At 40.9% G+C, this 16,119-nt stretch overlaps 1 protein-coding gene across 2 annotated transcripts in view; it reads right to left on the bottom strand.

The window, feature by feature from the left end:
* Nucleotides 1-16,119, bottom strand: part of EEFSEC (eukaryotic elongation factor, selenocysteine-tRNA specific) — a 241,187-nt gene that overhangs the window by 147,485 nt on the left and 77,583 nt on the right. For both annotated transcript variants that reach the window (XM_015587143.2, XM_015587145.2), the window contains exon 2: nt 6,968-7,175. In XM_015587143.2, the coding sequence (XP_015442629.1) occupies nt 6,968-7,155 (188 nt within the window). In that variant the 5' untranslated portion in view covers nt 7,156-7,175. The remainder of the gene's footprint in view (nt 1-6,967; nt 7,176-16,119) is intronic.

Below are 16,119 nucleotides of genomic sequence, written 5' to 3'. Positions count from 1 at the left end.
GGAGTTCCCTAAAGAGCAAGTTAAATAATCTCAGGAGCTACTGGCTGCCCAAAGGTCACTATGACAAGATGATGTAAGTTCACAGGGAAATTCCAGATAGGGCCTAAGACCCACTCACCGATAAGTTCAGAGAAGCTCAGGCAGGCCATGCTGTCTCTGGAGAAATGTCAGGACTTAGATATTTACCTTGGGAAGGGCAATACCCAGAGAGAGAAAAGAGAGTTTGGAGAGGGAAAGAAGAATGAGAGTAAAAAATGTAAAAGAAAAAGAATAGTAAGGAGAGAGAAGGCGAGACATAAAAACACTGAGGAAGAGAGACAGAGAAGAAAAGAAACACAAGAAAAAGAAAGAAAAGATGCTGTGAGCTCAGCACCTGCTCTGTGCCAGTACTGTACTGTGTGCTCTCCATGTGACCTCAACACCCCATGAGCAGGGACTCTGACCTCTACTGTTAGAGAAGCCAGGTGACTTGCCTGGGGCTGCTAGGGGGTCCAGGAGTAAATGGCTGGTCTGTAGGAGTCCTGAGTCCAGGCCTCTCCCATGGAGGAGGAAGGTGAGAGAAGAGCCCATTCTCAATCCAAAGGAAGGGCTCCAAGCCACAGAAATCAGTGAACCAGGACCCAACCACAAGCCAGGGCTCAGTACAAGTATATCATCTCTGCTTACCCTCCAAGAGCCCAGGACCCAGAGGGACAGAGAAGGGTAAAAGCATGCACTGAGAATTCCAGCGATTAACTATAAAGCTTTCAGAAATTCAATTATATTTTATCCATTTGGTCAATGTATCAAAACAAAACATAAAGGCATGTGGGGCTTGGTGTCTGCTCCTTTCCCAGGCATAAGAATCTGGCCTTGCTGATTTCCTGAATATGCTACACACTGGGGCACCCTGGCTTCTGGCAGCAGCAGGATAGTTCAGCAGCCCCTGGGGTACAAGAGGTCTCTCCTGCCTTGGATTCCAGATCTAAACTGGTATCTGGGTTCCAGGAGCACAAGAGGCTCCAACCAAAGATGTCAAGAAGAACCCTGAGCCCAGCCCCACAGCTCAGAAGTGCAGGCAAGAGCTCACCTGGAGCACATTCAAGTGCATCTCCTGTTCCCAGCACCCACCACCTCCTTCAGACTCCCCTTGCAGCTGTGATACATAATGGGGCAAGCCGGGCCTAAACATGCTGACTGTTATGTGCTAACCTCTGTGAACTCACAGAAATGATCTCTGATAAGTAAAAAAAAAAAAAGTGTATGTGTATATATATATTATGATGTATAACTTGTATAAAAGACATAAACTATCAGTATGTTGTAGGTTTGGAATTGTACAATTCAAAATAGCCAATATTTGTTATGCCTTATTTTTCACACCAGTCAAACCAGATACAAAACATACCCCTGGATCCAAAGGATTGTATATGGGAATCCCTAGTACTGTGCCAAGCACACAGTAGGTACTCTACATGTTACAGGTATTATTACTAATACCTACTATGTGCCAGGTTCCATGTTAGATGCCCCCTCATAAAAAAATGCTGTGAGGCTGAACTTAGCTCCCATTTTACGGAGGAGGAAATATCAATTCATAGAGATAAAGTGAGTTACCCAAGATCACACAGCTAGTCAGGCACATAACCAGTATGAAATGTATCTTGTAAGTCTCCTCGGCAGTAGTCAAATCACCTGACATTTGGCATTCTACCAATCCCAGGGAGAGAGGGATGGCCAAGGGAGCCCCACTGGACTCTAAGCAGACCACCTTGGCTAATAGAAACAGGAAACAGAAAGTGTTTAAAAAGCAGCAGGAAACAGAGGGAGTCTGGAAGAAAGATGCATCAAGAATACTTAGTATCAGACAGTAACATTTAGTGAAAAAATAAATTAAAAAGCTTAGAACGCAGAACAATGTCAAAGTTGTGATAACAACTACCTCAAATTATGTACATGCAGGAAAGACTGACAAGGATCCCAAGGAAAAACACTTTAATTTGATGCATTGGAAAGATTATGGGTACATTTTTATCTTCTATTTTGATTTCTGTTAACATTAACAAATGCTTATGCAAGAGTAATTTTAAATGTTTTCAGAAATAAAGCAATCACAAAGAAAAACAATCAAAGAGTTTGACTACATAAAATTAGAAACTTCTGCATGTCAAAAAAGCAACTAAAATGGAAAGACAAACAATAAATGCTTAAGATGTATTTATAGCAAAAATGATAGGCAAAGGGTTAATAACAACTTTATTAATATTAAACATTCTTGAAAATAAAAAAAAATTAAAATTGCAAAAAGGAAATAGACAAAACATATGGGCACAATTCAAACACACAAAAACACAACCGTTTAATACACTTAAAGGAAAATATTCAATCTCACCAGTAATTATAGAATCACACATTAAAACGAGTAAAACATCATTCCTATCCTATTAAGTTTCAAATATATTTTTAAAATGAGAAATCAAAGTTAGGTGCTGACACTGTGTAAAACAGGACAAACCCTTTTGGAAGAGAATATGGGGATGTATAATAAAGGTCTAAAAGGGTTTGTACCCTTTGATCCAGTAATCTTGCACCTAGATTCTCTCATGGGGAAAAAACTGAAAATACAAAGTTTAATGATGGTCAAAGGATTATTTACTTATAAGAAAACTGAAGCCAACTGAAAAGGTCAACAACAATAATGGTTACATAAAGAATTCCTATATAAAATGTTAATAAAAGCATAAATCAAAAATGTAAATATCTCATGATTATATTTTTAAAAGGGAAGAACTGAATTCAGCAAAATTACAGAGGATAAGATTAATACATAAAAGTCAGCTGTGTTTCTATATACCAGCAAAAACAATCCAAAAAGAAAATTAGGAAAGTAATTCCATTTGTAATAGCATCTAAAAGAATGAAATACTTAGGAATAAATCTAACCAAGGATGTGACTTATATGCTGAAAACTATAAAACAATGATGAAAAAAATTAAAGAAGATCTAAATAAATAAAAAGGCATCAGTGTTCATGGATTGGAAAACAATACTGTTATGATGTTCATACTACAAAAAGTAATGTACAGATTCAGTGCAGTCACTATTAAAATTCCAACAACCATTTTTTTGTCGAAATGGAAAAGCAAATTCTCAAATTCATGTGGGAATCGCAAGGGGCCTCAAACAGCCAAAATAATCTTGAAAAAGAAGCATAAAGTTGGAAGACTCAACTTCCTTACTTTGAAATTTACTACAAAGTTACAGTAAAAAAAGCAGTGTAGTACTGACCTAAGGACAGATGCATAAGCCAATGGAACAGAAGAGAGAACCCAGAATAAACCCAACTGATTTTTGACAAGGGGAAAGGGGAAATGATAGTCTTTTCAACAAATGATGCTGGGAAACCTGTATATCCACATGCAAAAGAATGAAGTTGGGCCCTGACTTATGCTATATATAAAAATTAACCAAAAATGGATCAAAGACCTAAACAAGAGCTAACATTATAAAATTCTTAGGAAAAAAACACTGAGGAAAATCTTCATGACATTGGATTTGGCAACAATTTCATGGATATAACACCAAAAGCACAGGCAACAAGAGAAAAAATATATAAACTAAATTTCATCAAAATTAAAAACTTTAGTGCATCAAAGGATACGATCAAGAAAGTGAAAAGATGACCTAAAAAATGGAAGAAAACATTTGCAAACCATATATCTGACAAGGGATTAATGTCCAGAATACATAAAGAACTCAACAACCCAATTAAAAAAGAGGCAAAGGTCTTGAATAGACATTTCTCCAAAGTAGATATATAAATGGCCAATAAGGACATGAAAAGATGCTCAACATCATTAGTCATTAGAGAAATGCAAGCAAAACCAAGTGTTAGCAAGGATGTGGAGAAATTGGAACTCTTGTGCATTGCTAGTGGGAATATAAAATGATACAGCCACTGTGGGAAACAGTTGATGGTTCTTCAAAAAGTTAAACATAGAATTATCATATGGTCCAGCAATTACACTCCTGGGTATATAGCTAAAGGAACTAAAATCAGAAACTTGAAGAGATTTTTGTATACCAATGTTTGTAGCAGCATTATACACAATAACTGAAAGGAAACAATCCAAGTATCCATCAAAAGATAAATGAATAAAATATGGTATATGTACATAATAGAATACTATTCATTTATTAAAAGAAGTGAAATTCTGGCACAGGCAGCGACATGGATGGACCCTGAAAGAAAGCATTATACTAAGTGAAATAAACCGGTATACACAGAAGGCCAAATATATGATTCCATTTAAATTAAGTACCTAGAATAGGCAAATTCATATAGACAGAAAGCAAAATAAAGGTTCCCAGGGGCTGGTGTGTGTGTGTGCGGGGGGGTCGGGGGGGGCGGTAAGGGGAGTTATTGTTTAAAAAATAAAGTTTTAGATTTACAGACAGTGGTGATGGGTTCACAGCTTTGTGAATGTACAATTCAGTGAATGTACCACTGAAATGTACATTTACAAATGGTTTAAAATAATAAATGTTATGTTATATATATTTTAATACAATTTAAAAAGTGGGAGGGGGGCAATACTCTGCATAGTGAAAAGTATGTAGAGTATACCAAAATGTCAGCAGCTGCTATTTTGAGAAAAGAAATCTTTAGGTGGTCTCTTCTTTCTTTTAATCACTTTTCTCTGTTTTCCAGATTTTCTTTCAATTACTCTTCAGATAGAAAAACAAACTTTTATGTTTTAACATTTTTCAGGTTTTAATCACACATAGTTTACCAGTCCAAATTTTTCCTTTCCAGATAGAAAGTTTCTTCACCTTTAGACCAGCATTTACAAAGGATTTATTTAAATGGGGGCCATAAGAAAAGGAAATAGTTGCTTAAAATGATTTAAAGAAGTTCTTCGTTTTAGAGAGGTAAAAACAAATGTTCTCTTAGGAGGCAGTTCACCTTGGCCTGGCCACAGGCCCACTGGGCCCACTAACTACAACCCATCAGGGCAGCAATCCTTTCCTTTATCTGTTTCTCTCCCAGCAGCTGGGCATTAAGTGAGGAGGGGAGAGGTTCAAAGACCCCTCAGAGGGACAATTTCCTCTGGATGTGTGATGAAATTTGCAATTTGACCTTTGACCAATAAATTAAAATAGATGGTAATTTAAACATACAAGTGAGAATTTCCCTTAAATTTAACTAATTGAAATAATATTAATTCACCCTTAAAAGTACCCTAAGCCCTTCCCAGAAGGTCCTGTTTATATAGCAAATGATACTGACATTTGCTATATAATGTGCTGGGTTTTTATGCCAGAGTCCAAAGGATCTGTTCTCCAATTTCTGACAAGTAAATAAAATGGCAGAGAGATCAAATAACTCACTAGAAAAGAAGATATAATTTTTTATCTTCCTTTTTACAGCCTCATATCTACTTCCGTTGGGAATAACAAAGTCTGAATTCTTATGCAATACTTATCTAAATGTGTCGATTTTATCAGATTGATGAATTTTGCTAACAAAAGGTAGCGCTAGGAAATCTTTTATGACATTTTGGCCCATTCACAGGGCTAGAGCTTTAATTTAACCAACTTGAGAATTCTGAGGGAGAGCTGCAGGTGTCGGATCTGAAAAAAAAAAAATCATAAATGGGAAGGCATATCAATCTTTATGATGCGGAAACAAAAACACTCTACTTGTTTGCCCTCCTCAGGCAGGAGAAGGAGAAGTGGAAGTAGCTGAATATTGTCTTGGGCTGCATAGCATTGAGGAAGCATCGCTGTCTCCTGGTGACTGCTATTTAGTATGGATCAAAAGGCACTGGCCCAGAGAAGAAGAGAGGAATTGATAAAACAGTGAGGTCTGGCAACACTGTGTGTTCGTTCAACAAAGTCGTTTTCTCATTTTCTCAACCACATCGCAATTAGTCATTCCTTGGGCCACCTGAGCAACCAGGTGGCTTCTGTCCCACAGTCCCTGCATTCCTCCCACCCTCACCCTGCCCAGTAGTATTGCCACCTTTCTGCCCTCATGGACCTCTCCTATCAGAATGTGCTGACTGTAGGCAGAGTCAATAGCCTGACAAGGCCTGCTGATTTTCCTGTTAAAGATCTCCCCAGATCACCTTTCCCTCCCTCCACTACCTTAACTCAGAGCCGCACTTCTCTCTGAAAAAACCAATACCACCACCGATCCCTGTCTGTCTCCCTGCTGCTTCCAGATCCTCCTTGCCACACCATCCTTCCACCAGCAGCCAGACATCTCTGGATGAAATGGAAACCTCTTACAATCACTCCCTTGCACAAAATTCTTCAACAACTCCCTTCTTTCCACAAGCTAAAATTGTAAACTCGTTAGCATGAAATATTGCAAAGGTTCTTTTGTGATCTTGCTTTTCGGTCTCCCCTCAACAGCAATGTCCATCGGTCCATCCATATGTTGTCTATCCATCCAATTTTATAAGCCTCTGTGACAAACATCCAGTCATCTACCAGAATTCATATCCCCTTCTGACAACCTAGTTGCAACTAAAAAGACACATATTCCCTGGCTAAATGAGCAGGTAGGACAGTAATCACCAACAGAATCTCAGTGGGATTCTTTCTAGGTCCAGGACCTACATACTGGACCTTCCTGTAAATGTGAACACAGTAGTGCCCATGCCCACTTTGACCAGACAAGGACACACCCTACAGTGGAGGGCCAGCAAGATGGAGGCAACCTGGGTTTCTGAATGCTGTGCAGAACAGAACCACCTACAGCTCACATTAGGAAGTTACCAAAAAAATTAACTTCTTGCTTCTGTATGCCTCTGTATTTTTTGGCCTCTTGCAACAGTACTTTAGCCTTTACCCTTCATGCAAGCAAGGGCCAGGTGAGATCCTACTTATTAGTACCAGAGGCTAACAACTGCCTCTCCAATCTGTGTGTGCCCTGAAGCCCGCTTATGTATGTAAACATTCCTCTCATTGGCAGACCTACTTGGTGTTCTCTAGGGTCTTCTGCATTTTCTTGGTCATTTTATCAATCGCTGCCTGTCTCTTCCCTTCAGCCAAGAGGTCCATCTTGTTCAGAACCACAACCAGCTTCTGGCAGGCGATCTGCCCAATCACAAGGCACTCTGCTGACTGAGTCTGCATCCCCTTGGTCACGTCGATAACCAGCATCATCAGATCAATGATCTGGGCCCCTGGGAGAAGAGAAGACAAGGTTAGAAAGAGAAAATGGGGAGATGAGCTCAGAAAGCTTCCCAATGCCCTAGGTCAGGTAAAACCAGCCAAATTAAAGTATTAAAAGTGAGCAAAGTGAGAAATGAATTATTACTACAGACCTAGCACGAGGCCACAGGTGATGTGCTTTGACCTACATAATTTCACTGAACCCTCATAACCACTGTGAGAGGCAGGTGTGTTACCCCATTTAGAGAAGAGAAAACTGAGACTCACAAAAGAGAGCTTGCCCAGGCAACACAGCTAGCCTGCAGCAGGATTGTGTAACTCCAAAACCCATGCCTTTCTATTGTACCAATCCTATCATATCATTCCATCCAACATGGGAAAAAACAATCAGAAAAAAGCTCAGTGTTAGACTTGGCAAATGCCTAGAGATTTGCCTTTACCAAGGCAGAGAAGAACTGAAACAGTGAAAGGAGGAGTTGGGGTGGAGAGGGGCACCTCTTCTACGGCTCCTAGGTCTTCTACTCACAGTACTTGTAGTTTCATCATGCTCATCTCATGCTTGTCTGGACTATATACGCTCACTTCTTTTGTCCTTTCTATTTTAGTTGAGGGATTTCCCATCCTTTAGAGGGAAGTAGGAAAATACAAGATTCAGCTATATCAACATAGCATCATACATGTATGTGCACGTATGTGTGTGCATGTGCATATATGTGTGCATGCATGTCTGTGCTAGATTGTAAGCAAGGTTTGAATACACGGCCACACCTGACCTGAACAATAGCAGGTGGACAATTTACAGGACAAATTACACTGAAGGGAAACCGCTATAAGTCATGTTAGGAAAACTAATGTTAGCCAGTGAAGTAACTATGTCCTTTTTAATGGAATTTGGAATAGTTTCAACAAAAAGTTATTGTTTTATAGATGCAAGAATATGCAAATATTTCCTCTTTGCCCTATGAGGGGTTTTCAAAATCAAATTATTGTCATGGTAAGGCAAAGGAAGACTTTATGGGTGACTCTCACTGCTGGGGATGGGGGTGGGAGGAAGGCAAGGAGGAGTAGCAGTCTTTTTTGTTGGCACACTTACTGTGTGTACTAGGCAGCCACTTATTCTCTACAACCTAGCATTTCAGACAAAGGGGAGACTCAGAATCACAGGGTCACTTGTTCTAGATCACACAGCCAACTGGCACCAAAGGCCACCAGAAACCAGGGTGCCTGACTCCACTGCTAAAGAATTATTCCCTGTTCACCAATACGTACACAGCTCTTCTAGCCTCCCAGGAGGCTAGAAGACTCTGACTCTAAGTCGGCCTCGGAATGTCCCAACTCTCCTCCCTCCCCTCCACTCTGCCCTCCACAGCCCCTTCTCCTATCTCACCCTGTCAACCAGGGACATAAGTGTAACTATGGTCCAAAGGGGCCAGGAGGGGCAGGCCAGATGCTCACAGAAGCCCCCATTGGCATCGCCCTTGACAAGTCACCAGGCAGTAGGGCCCAGGTCTCTACAACAGCCAAACAGAAGGAGGTTACTTGTTCTATTATCTACCGTGAACACAGGATAAATTATGTACAACAGACTCACCTTTTTAAATAATGAGGCCTATAAAATCTCATCATCTAAAAGATTCTCTCTCATTTCTACCAAATCGCCAGTTCGTCCCTGGAATCCAACTCTGTTCCAGTTCCAGTCCCCATGGCCCAAATCAGGCCCTTGTCAGCTGTTTCCCAACAGGTCCCTTAGCTTCAACTTGTCCTTTTGAAATCCATCCTCCAAACAGCCTTCCAAAAGGACGTTTCTAAAGATACATAATTCAAGAGAGATATAAAAGACATCCAAATAGGAAATGAAGAAGCAAATGTCATTATTTGCAGAAGACATGACTCTCTATATAGAAAACCCTAAAAAACTCCACAAGAACACTACTAGAAACAATAAGCAAATACAGTAAGGTCTCTGGATACAAAATCAACGTTCAAAAATCCATAGCGTTCCTAGATTCTAATAATGAAGTGTCAGAAAAAGAAGTGGAAAAAATAATTCCTTTTGCAATTGCAACAAAAAGAATAAAATACCTAGGAATACATCTAACGAAACAAGTGAAGTGCTTATATAATGAAAACTATAAGACCCTATTAAAAGAAATTGAAGAAGATACAAAGAAATGGAAAGATATTCCATGTTCTTGGATTAGAAGATTCAGAGTTTTAAATAATTATTCTTAAGATGAAATTTTACTGAGATAAAAATGCCCTTTATAGGCTAAATAAAAAATATTATGGCCCTCTACCTGAGACTTAATGAATGTTTCAAGTCTTAAAAAATAGTTCATCTGGTTTAAGACAGTTTGAGATATGTGACCACAGCTGATATAACTAAAAAAACCATGTCTTGTACATGGGTGCCTTGTGCACTATTCCCCAGATAACTGCCCCCGGAAGTCACTCTTTGTTTTTCATCTGTTAATCATACAGGCCGCCAAATATATAACCTTAAAAATCTGTAAAATACATACCTAAATTTGGAAATTAATGCCAAAACTTTATACTGCTAAAACTTAATGAATTCTATTTGGTTTGTGTGTTAATAACCACTGGGATGGATATAAATTATCTAAAAACTTCCTATAAAGGTGTTAAAGCATCTAAATATGATTTAATGTTGAACTGAAACTAAAATGTTTTCATCAAAACATGTCACAATGTTTTATAAGTTCTTACAACAAATCCATAAAATATTTTAATAATAGAGACCTACTGGTCTAGTATTGAAGGTTTTAACAATCACCTGTTTTTAAGATACTTATTCTTTTAATGCCAAATGTTATTTAGGTTACATTTTCTGGTATTAATTGGCTTTTAAAAATTAGGTTACTAAAACATTAAAGAAATATATATTTATTTAAAGTCTTTAATAATTAAAGTTCTTTCAAATAATATTACCACTAATTGGGATTGTACCAGCAGTATAGATGATGAGCCTTGATTTTTTCCTTAGAAACCAAAATCTGTGACCTGTATGACTAAAAAGTAATTAGGATCTTCTCAGACTACTGTACATGAGAGATAAAACTGAAAATTGTAATAATTAGAATAAAAGCTATATACTAAGATCTTTAATGGAAGGTTGTACACTATTGTTGGGAATATAAAACAGTGTAGCCAAAATGGTGGTTCTTCAATTAAACAGAACATTACATACGATCCAGCAGGTCGATTTCTTGGGTATATACCCAAGAGAAGTGAAACCAGGGACTTGAATAGATATTTGCACACCGTTGTTCATAGCAGCATTATTCATGGTGGCCAGGACATGGAAACAACTGAAGTGTCCTACGATAGATGATTGGCTAAAGAAGCTATGGTACTTATCTACAATGGAATATTACTCAGCCAGAAGAAGAGATGAAATACTGCCATTTGCGACAACACGGATAGATCTCAAGATAATCATGCTAAGTGAAACAACCCAGACAGAAAAAGTTGAAAAGCACATGATATCACTTATATGTAGGATACACACCTAAAAGCAACAAACGAACAGGAGAAACAAACAGAGACTCACGGACACGGACAGTAGACTAGTAGTCACCAGAAAGTAGGGGGTGAGAGGGGAGAGGTAGATGGGGTAAAAGGGGTCAAATATGTGGTGACAGAAAGAAATCTAACTATGGGTGGTAAGCACACAATGCAATATATATATGCCTTACTATTGAATTGTAAACCTGAAACGTACTGAATTCCGTTAACCAATGTAGGTAGGAAGGTAGGAAGGTAGGAAGGTAGGAAGGAAGGAAGGTAGAAGGGTAGGAAGGAAGGAAGGAAGGAAGGAAGGAAGGAAGGAAGACATTTGATTCATACGCTGTTGGGAGGTTGGGGAGGGGGTAAGTCAGTATAACCTCTATGAAGGTCAATTTGGAAACAGCTATCAAAAATACATAATCTTTGACACAGCCAAGCCTGCATACATGTGAAATGTCCCTGTAGCATGATTGCTGAAGCTAAGGTTGAAAACCATGGAAATATCCATCAGTAGAGGACAGGGTAAAAATAAATAATGTGACACCAGAGAATAGTATACTATACAGCCATTACAAAGAATGAGAAAGCTCTTTCTATAACCCTATGGAATGATCTCCAGAGTGAAGTAAGTGAGAAAAGGGGCAGGCCAATGTAATTTGTTAAAAAGGGGGAAAGATGTGTGTGTGTCTGTGTGTATGTGTGTGTGTGTGTTGTATATCAGTGTTTGCTTCTATATGCATAAAATATTTAAGGAAAACAACAGAACATTTGGTTCTGTTGTTTCAGGAGCTGGGTGATAGACAGGCAGGGGACAAGGGTAGGAAGGAAACTCCTCACTACATTCTTCTGTATCTTTTCATTCTAAAAAGAGGTGTATACCATCCATTCAGAATAAACAAAATTATAATGTTAAGTACGTAAGTAAATAAAACAGTGACCTAATTGTTATTCTCCTGCTAAAATCCCCTACTGTCCTCTGACTGAAACCACCCTCTTTGGTATGGTGTGGGGACTCTCCTTTTATCTCGCAGTCCTGGTATGCTCACTCTGTTCCAATCACCAAACTGCATTTCACAGAACCTCCCCCGCCCCACCCCCCCGCCCACGTGCTCCTTGCTCTGCTCCCGGGCAATGCGCGCGCGCACACACGCGCACGCGCGCGCGCACACACACACACACACACACACACACACACACACCCCGAGCCTAAACTATCCCAGGCCACTCCACAGGTTCTCCAGCCACAAGCAAACCTGTCACCAATTACAGGGCTATGTGGCCAGGTTCTGCAGCAGTAGGATGGGACAGAGCCTGCAGGTGAATGGTGAAGAGGAACACTCTGGGTTCTCAGCTTGCATGTTGTTCTCCACAAAGATTTTACAGTAGAATGGCCCCTATACTTGGCCCTGTGGCCCCAAACTCTGGTAAGCAAACTGCACCCACAGAGCCAAGGCTACTCTACCCCATGGATGACTTAAAGACCTTGTCTCAAGAGTAATTCCAGCTACCTTGGCTCCTTCTAGAACCTAAAAGCCATCCCTTACCTCACCCAAATTATTATTGACCCAATTTACATATGAGGAAATTGAGCTTAGAGAAGTGAGGCGACTGTCCTGGGTTCTTCGGCAAATAGGGAGTAGAGAAGAGATCTGAACTCTGGTGCCTGTTCTTACCCACATGCCACACACAACCTGTCCTTGCACATGGAACCAACCTCTCTCTAGCCTCCTCGCCCACAATCTTTACCCAGCCTCTACTTTACACTGAGAATCAAGGCACATCTCATGCTAATTCTCACCCCTTCCCTGCCTTGCTTTTGCTCCTGCTCTCCACTTGCCCTGGCCCTTCCTCCCCACCCAACCCCACACTGATTACTCACTGACTAAGGCTGAGTTTTAATCTGTATTTGCAGCAACCAGCACAAGACCCAGCTCCACACAAACTTAATCAACCTTTGTTGGACTTACTGAGCAAACAGCTCTCCCCATATCATCCACTTTCTTTACCAGAAATCTGTTCCTTTTCTCTGAGATTCAATTTCCTATTAGTATATAAAACTATGTGGGAGTGCCATGTCTTGGCTTGGTGGCTGGAGGGGAAGGATGATGTATTCCAAGTATTTAGCCCATCTCCCTTCTGATGCCTATTGGGATCCTGGGGATAGGAAATGAAACTGAACTCACAAACCCAGAAATATAAGTGCAGACGAGAACCAAACCCTCCGAGGCCTGTGGGGCTTTCCTCTGCAGCCTCACTCTAGCATCTACAAACCGCCTTTGTTGCAGGGGGCAGACAGCTCTGCTCCAAAAGACCAGGCTCTTGTGCAAACTGCTATAGCACATCCAACATTAGGGACTTCTAAAGAGACCAGAGGTCACAACGATTTGACTGGCCCCACTGAGAACTAGGGCACAACTAGAAACCAGGGTCAGTATCAGGCAACTTCCCACTGCCTGGCAGCAGCTCTCAGTTACTCCCATTTCTTCATCAAACTTTTGATCATACAACAGGAAGTGACATAACTGGCCCGTCTTGTCTTTTTCAAAATCCCTAGTATTTCCACAGAATGAATCAAACAGTGTCCTTCTCAATTCCCATGAACCCAGGGGAGGAAATCGTTCTGAGACCAGAGGAACAGAGTGAGCCAGTGGGTGGGAAACACAAGTCAAAAACTTGCAGTGTACAAACGACCCTCTATATTTCTCAGTCTATCAGAGCTTTTCATCTGGTTGTACTGACTATAGAATCCTTTAAAGATCTGCAGAATAATTGTAACATGGGTTAAAGTTTCTCAGTACTTTTTAAAATTATACTTTCCAATTCTGTAGATTATATATCTTAATCATTTCAAAAATGAAAATAAAGAAAAACTTACAAAGGTCAGCATTTAACAAAGCATAAGTATCTGTGAGATATAATTTTCCTTCTGGTACTAAAAAAAAAAGTATATTTAGAAAAAGAGTTTCAGCTAGAGAAGCAGGATGTAAAACTTTATATTTTGACAACCACAAAATCAGATAGTTAATCAAAATTTGATTTTTAATCAAAAGCTATGGGCCTCCAAAAAAGGAGAAATCATATTAAATTTAAAATAAAGAAAAATGTATTTTTAACCAGTGACTTATTAAATATTTAATAAATGATATAATAGAAATATCTCATTATTATAAAACTGCAGTGGCAATTTACATCCTACTATTGTTAGAATCATTTGCTAAATGCATTGAATCTTCATGTGCCTCATCTTCCTCATCTGTATAAGGAGGACAATGATAGGACAAGTCACTGGACTGCTGTAAAGTTAAATGAGGTAATATACGGAAAGGGTTTAGAGAAGCACCTGGGACACAAGAAATCCTCAACAACGTTAGCTGTTATGATTGTTTTTCCTTCTACAACTCCTGCTGTGGCATGCGTTGTGGTGTTCTATACATCTTCATCTCATTTTAACTGCATTTCAACTCTGCAATATGGGTACCACAGATGAGAAAACAAAGGCTCGGAGAAGTGAAGTGACCAAACTGAGGTCAAGGACCAAGGACTCAGTTGGAGTGATGTGAACCTAAGCCACGTACTTCTTTCTACCACAGTACTCTGAATCCCTGAGCAGCAATCTTGTGTCTAGAGTGGATCATCTTCTCTGTATGTGGGCAGGGGCATGTGTGCCATACCCTGTGGATGCTGCAGGATAGCAGAGCATGTGTCATGGGTCTCCCTCAGAGTGTAGCTCTTCAGAGCCCAGTGGAAGGAAAGGCTGCAGCTCTATAATTCCAGGCACCACCATTACTGCTACCATCTATATGTATTTATTCAATGTATTGCTTGCCTCTCCATTTTATGGGCAAGAAGACTAAGGCTGACGTAGGTTAAATAATTTGCCCCAAGCCATCCAGCTAGAGTGAGAACCCAGCATTAGTCAGACTCCAACAGGTTCAGCTGTCCCACCCCTGAATCTCTGCCATGAGGTGTCAAGACTTCCATCATTCTGTTCCCTTAAAGAGAATCCATTCAAGTGTGTGGTGGTTTTGTGCATTTTAGTTTTCCTCCCTCTGAGATTGTTCCCAAAGTAGGGTGACCATGGAGTTTCCCTCTTGAATTCCTACTGGTTCAGAAGAGGGTGCAACTGTGCACCAGGGATGCCCACTCCACCCTACTCACCACAGAATCAAAGGATCTGAAAATAGAAGGGGCTTAGCAAAGAGGGTCAGGCAGGCAGGGAGCTGGGGGCCAAGTAGGAGGAAGAGGCAAGACCAGGGCTCGGGGGCTCCTAGCCAGGCATCCAAATCATACTCCTACCAGGGTCTGGATTTCCTTGTCTGTAAATTAGAGTATAAACAAAGGTGCCTCCTGCAAAAGGTTTGGAGAGAATCACAGGGCAGGGCCTGCTGGGCCTTCAGTAAGTAAAAGCTGCAATTACAGCTGTCAGTGTTGAGCCAAGCTCTCAGCTCTGGCTCAGCCTCAGCATTCAGGGCCCAGCTGTTGCCACTAGTCCAGGCAGCCCCAGGAAGACACATGTGGACGTAAAACTGAGAATGCTGTTGGAGTAGGGGCCAGGGGAGGAGGACGAGCAGGGGAGTGGTCAGGCCCTGGGCCCCTACCTGGTAAAGCAAGTGTCTGACTTGCACACACTGCCAGCTATCCCTTCTCTTCACCCTCGCCTCCCTCACCTGACATCAAACATTCACTCTGTCCCATGCTGCTACACTATTGTCAGAGTTGCTTCATTCACTGCAGGATGTGCTATGAGTTCAAGAGGCTGGAGACCCTGGCCAGGCCCAGATGCTCTGGTGGGGGACCAAAAGGCCATAGGAGGCCCTGGTCCCTGGAGCCTCCTCCAGGGACCTTGACTCTCCTTCTTACCAGAGACAGTCATTTTCATGAACAGCTTCAGAGGGAGGACAGTTCCATAATGCTATTTACCTTTTCTGAGCTCCAGTTCCTCATCTGTAAAACGGGGATGATAACTCCATGTTGATTTCTATTGACCTCATTGGAATCTCAGATATGAAGATAGGAGACAGCCAAGACTGATGGTAGATTTTGCTTTGGGGCATGTAAGCAAGGGACCCTGTGGAGAGGGTTGCTGCCCTGCAGCAGAAAGAATGTGGCAATAATTCAGTAAGCCTACCTCTAGTGCCCTAGCAGGTACATGGAGAGGCAGTAGAAGCAGCAGCCCGGGCGCCAGCAGGACAGGCCAGTGGAGGCACAGTTCCACCTCTGCCAGCTGTGCAGCCTTAGGCAAGTATACTTGTTCACCTCTTGGAGCCTGGATTCCTCTTCTGTAGAATGCTGATGCCAGAGAAAACATGTTAAGGAGCAAAGAAGGTGCTACCTAGCACAGCATTTGGCGCACATTAAGAGAGCTATCAGAATTAGTATTTGTGTCACAATGTCCAGCATAGTAAAAGTCCAAAAAGTAGCCATCTC

Source organism: Pteropus alecto, unplaced genomic scaffold, assembly GCF_000325575.1.
Source record: "Pteropus alecto unplaced genomic scaffold, ASM32557v1 scaffold191, whole genome shotgun sequence".
NCBI lineage: Eukaryota > Metazoa > Chordata > Mammalia > Chiroptera > Pteropodidae > Pteropus > Pteropus alecto.
This window is presented reverse-complemented; position numbering and strand designations above follow the sequence as displayed.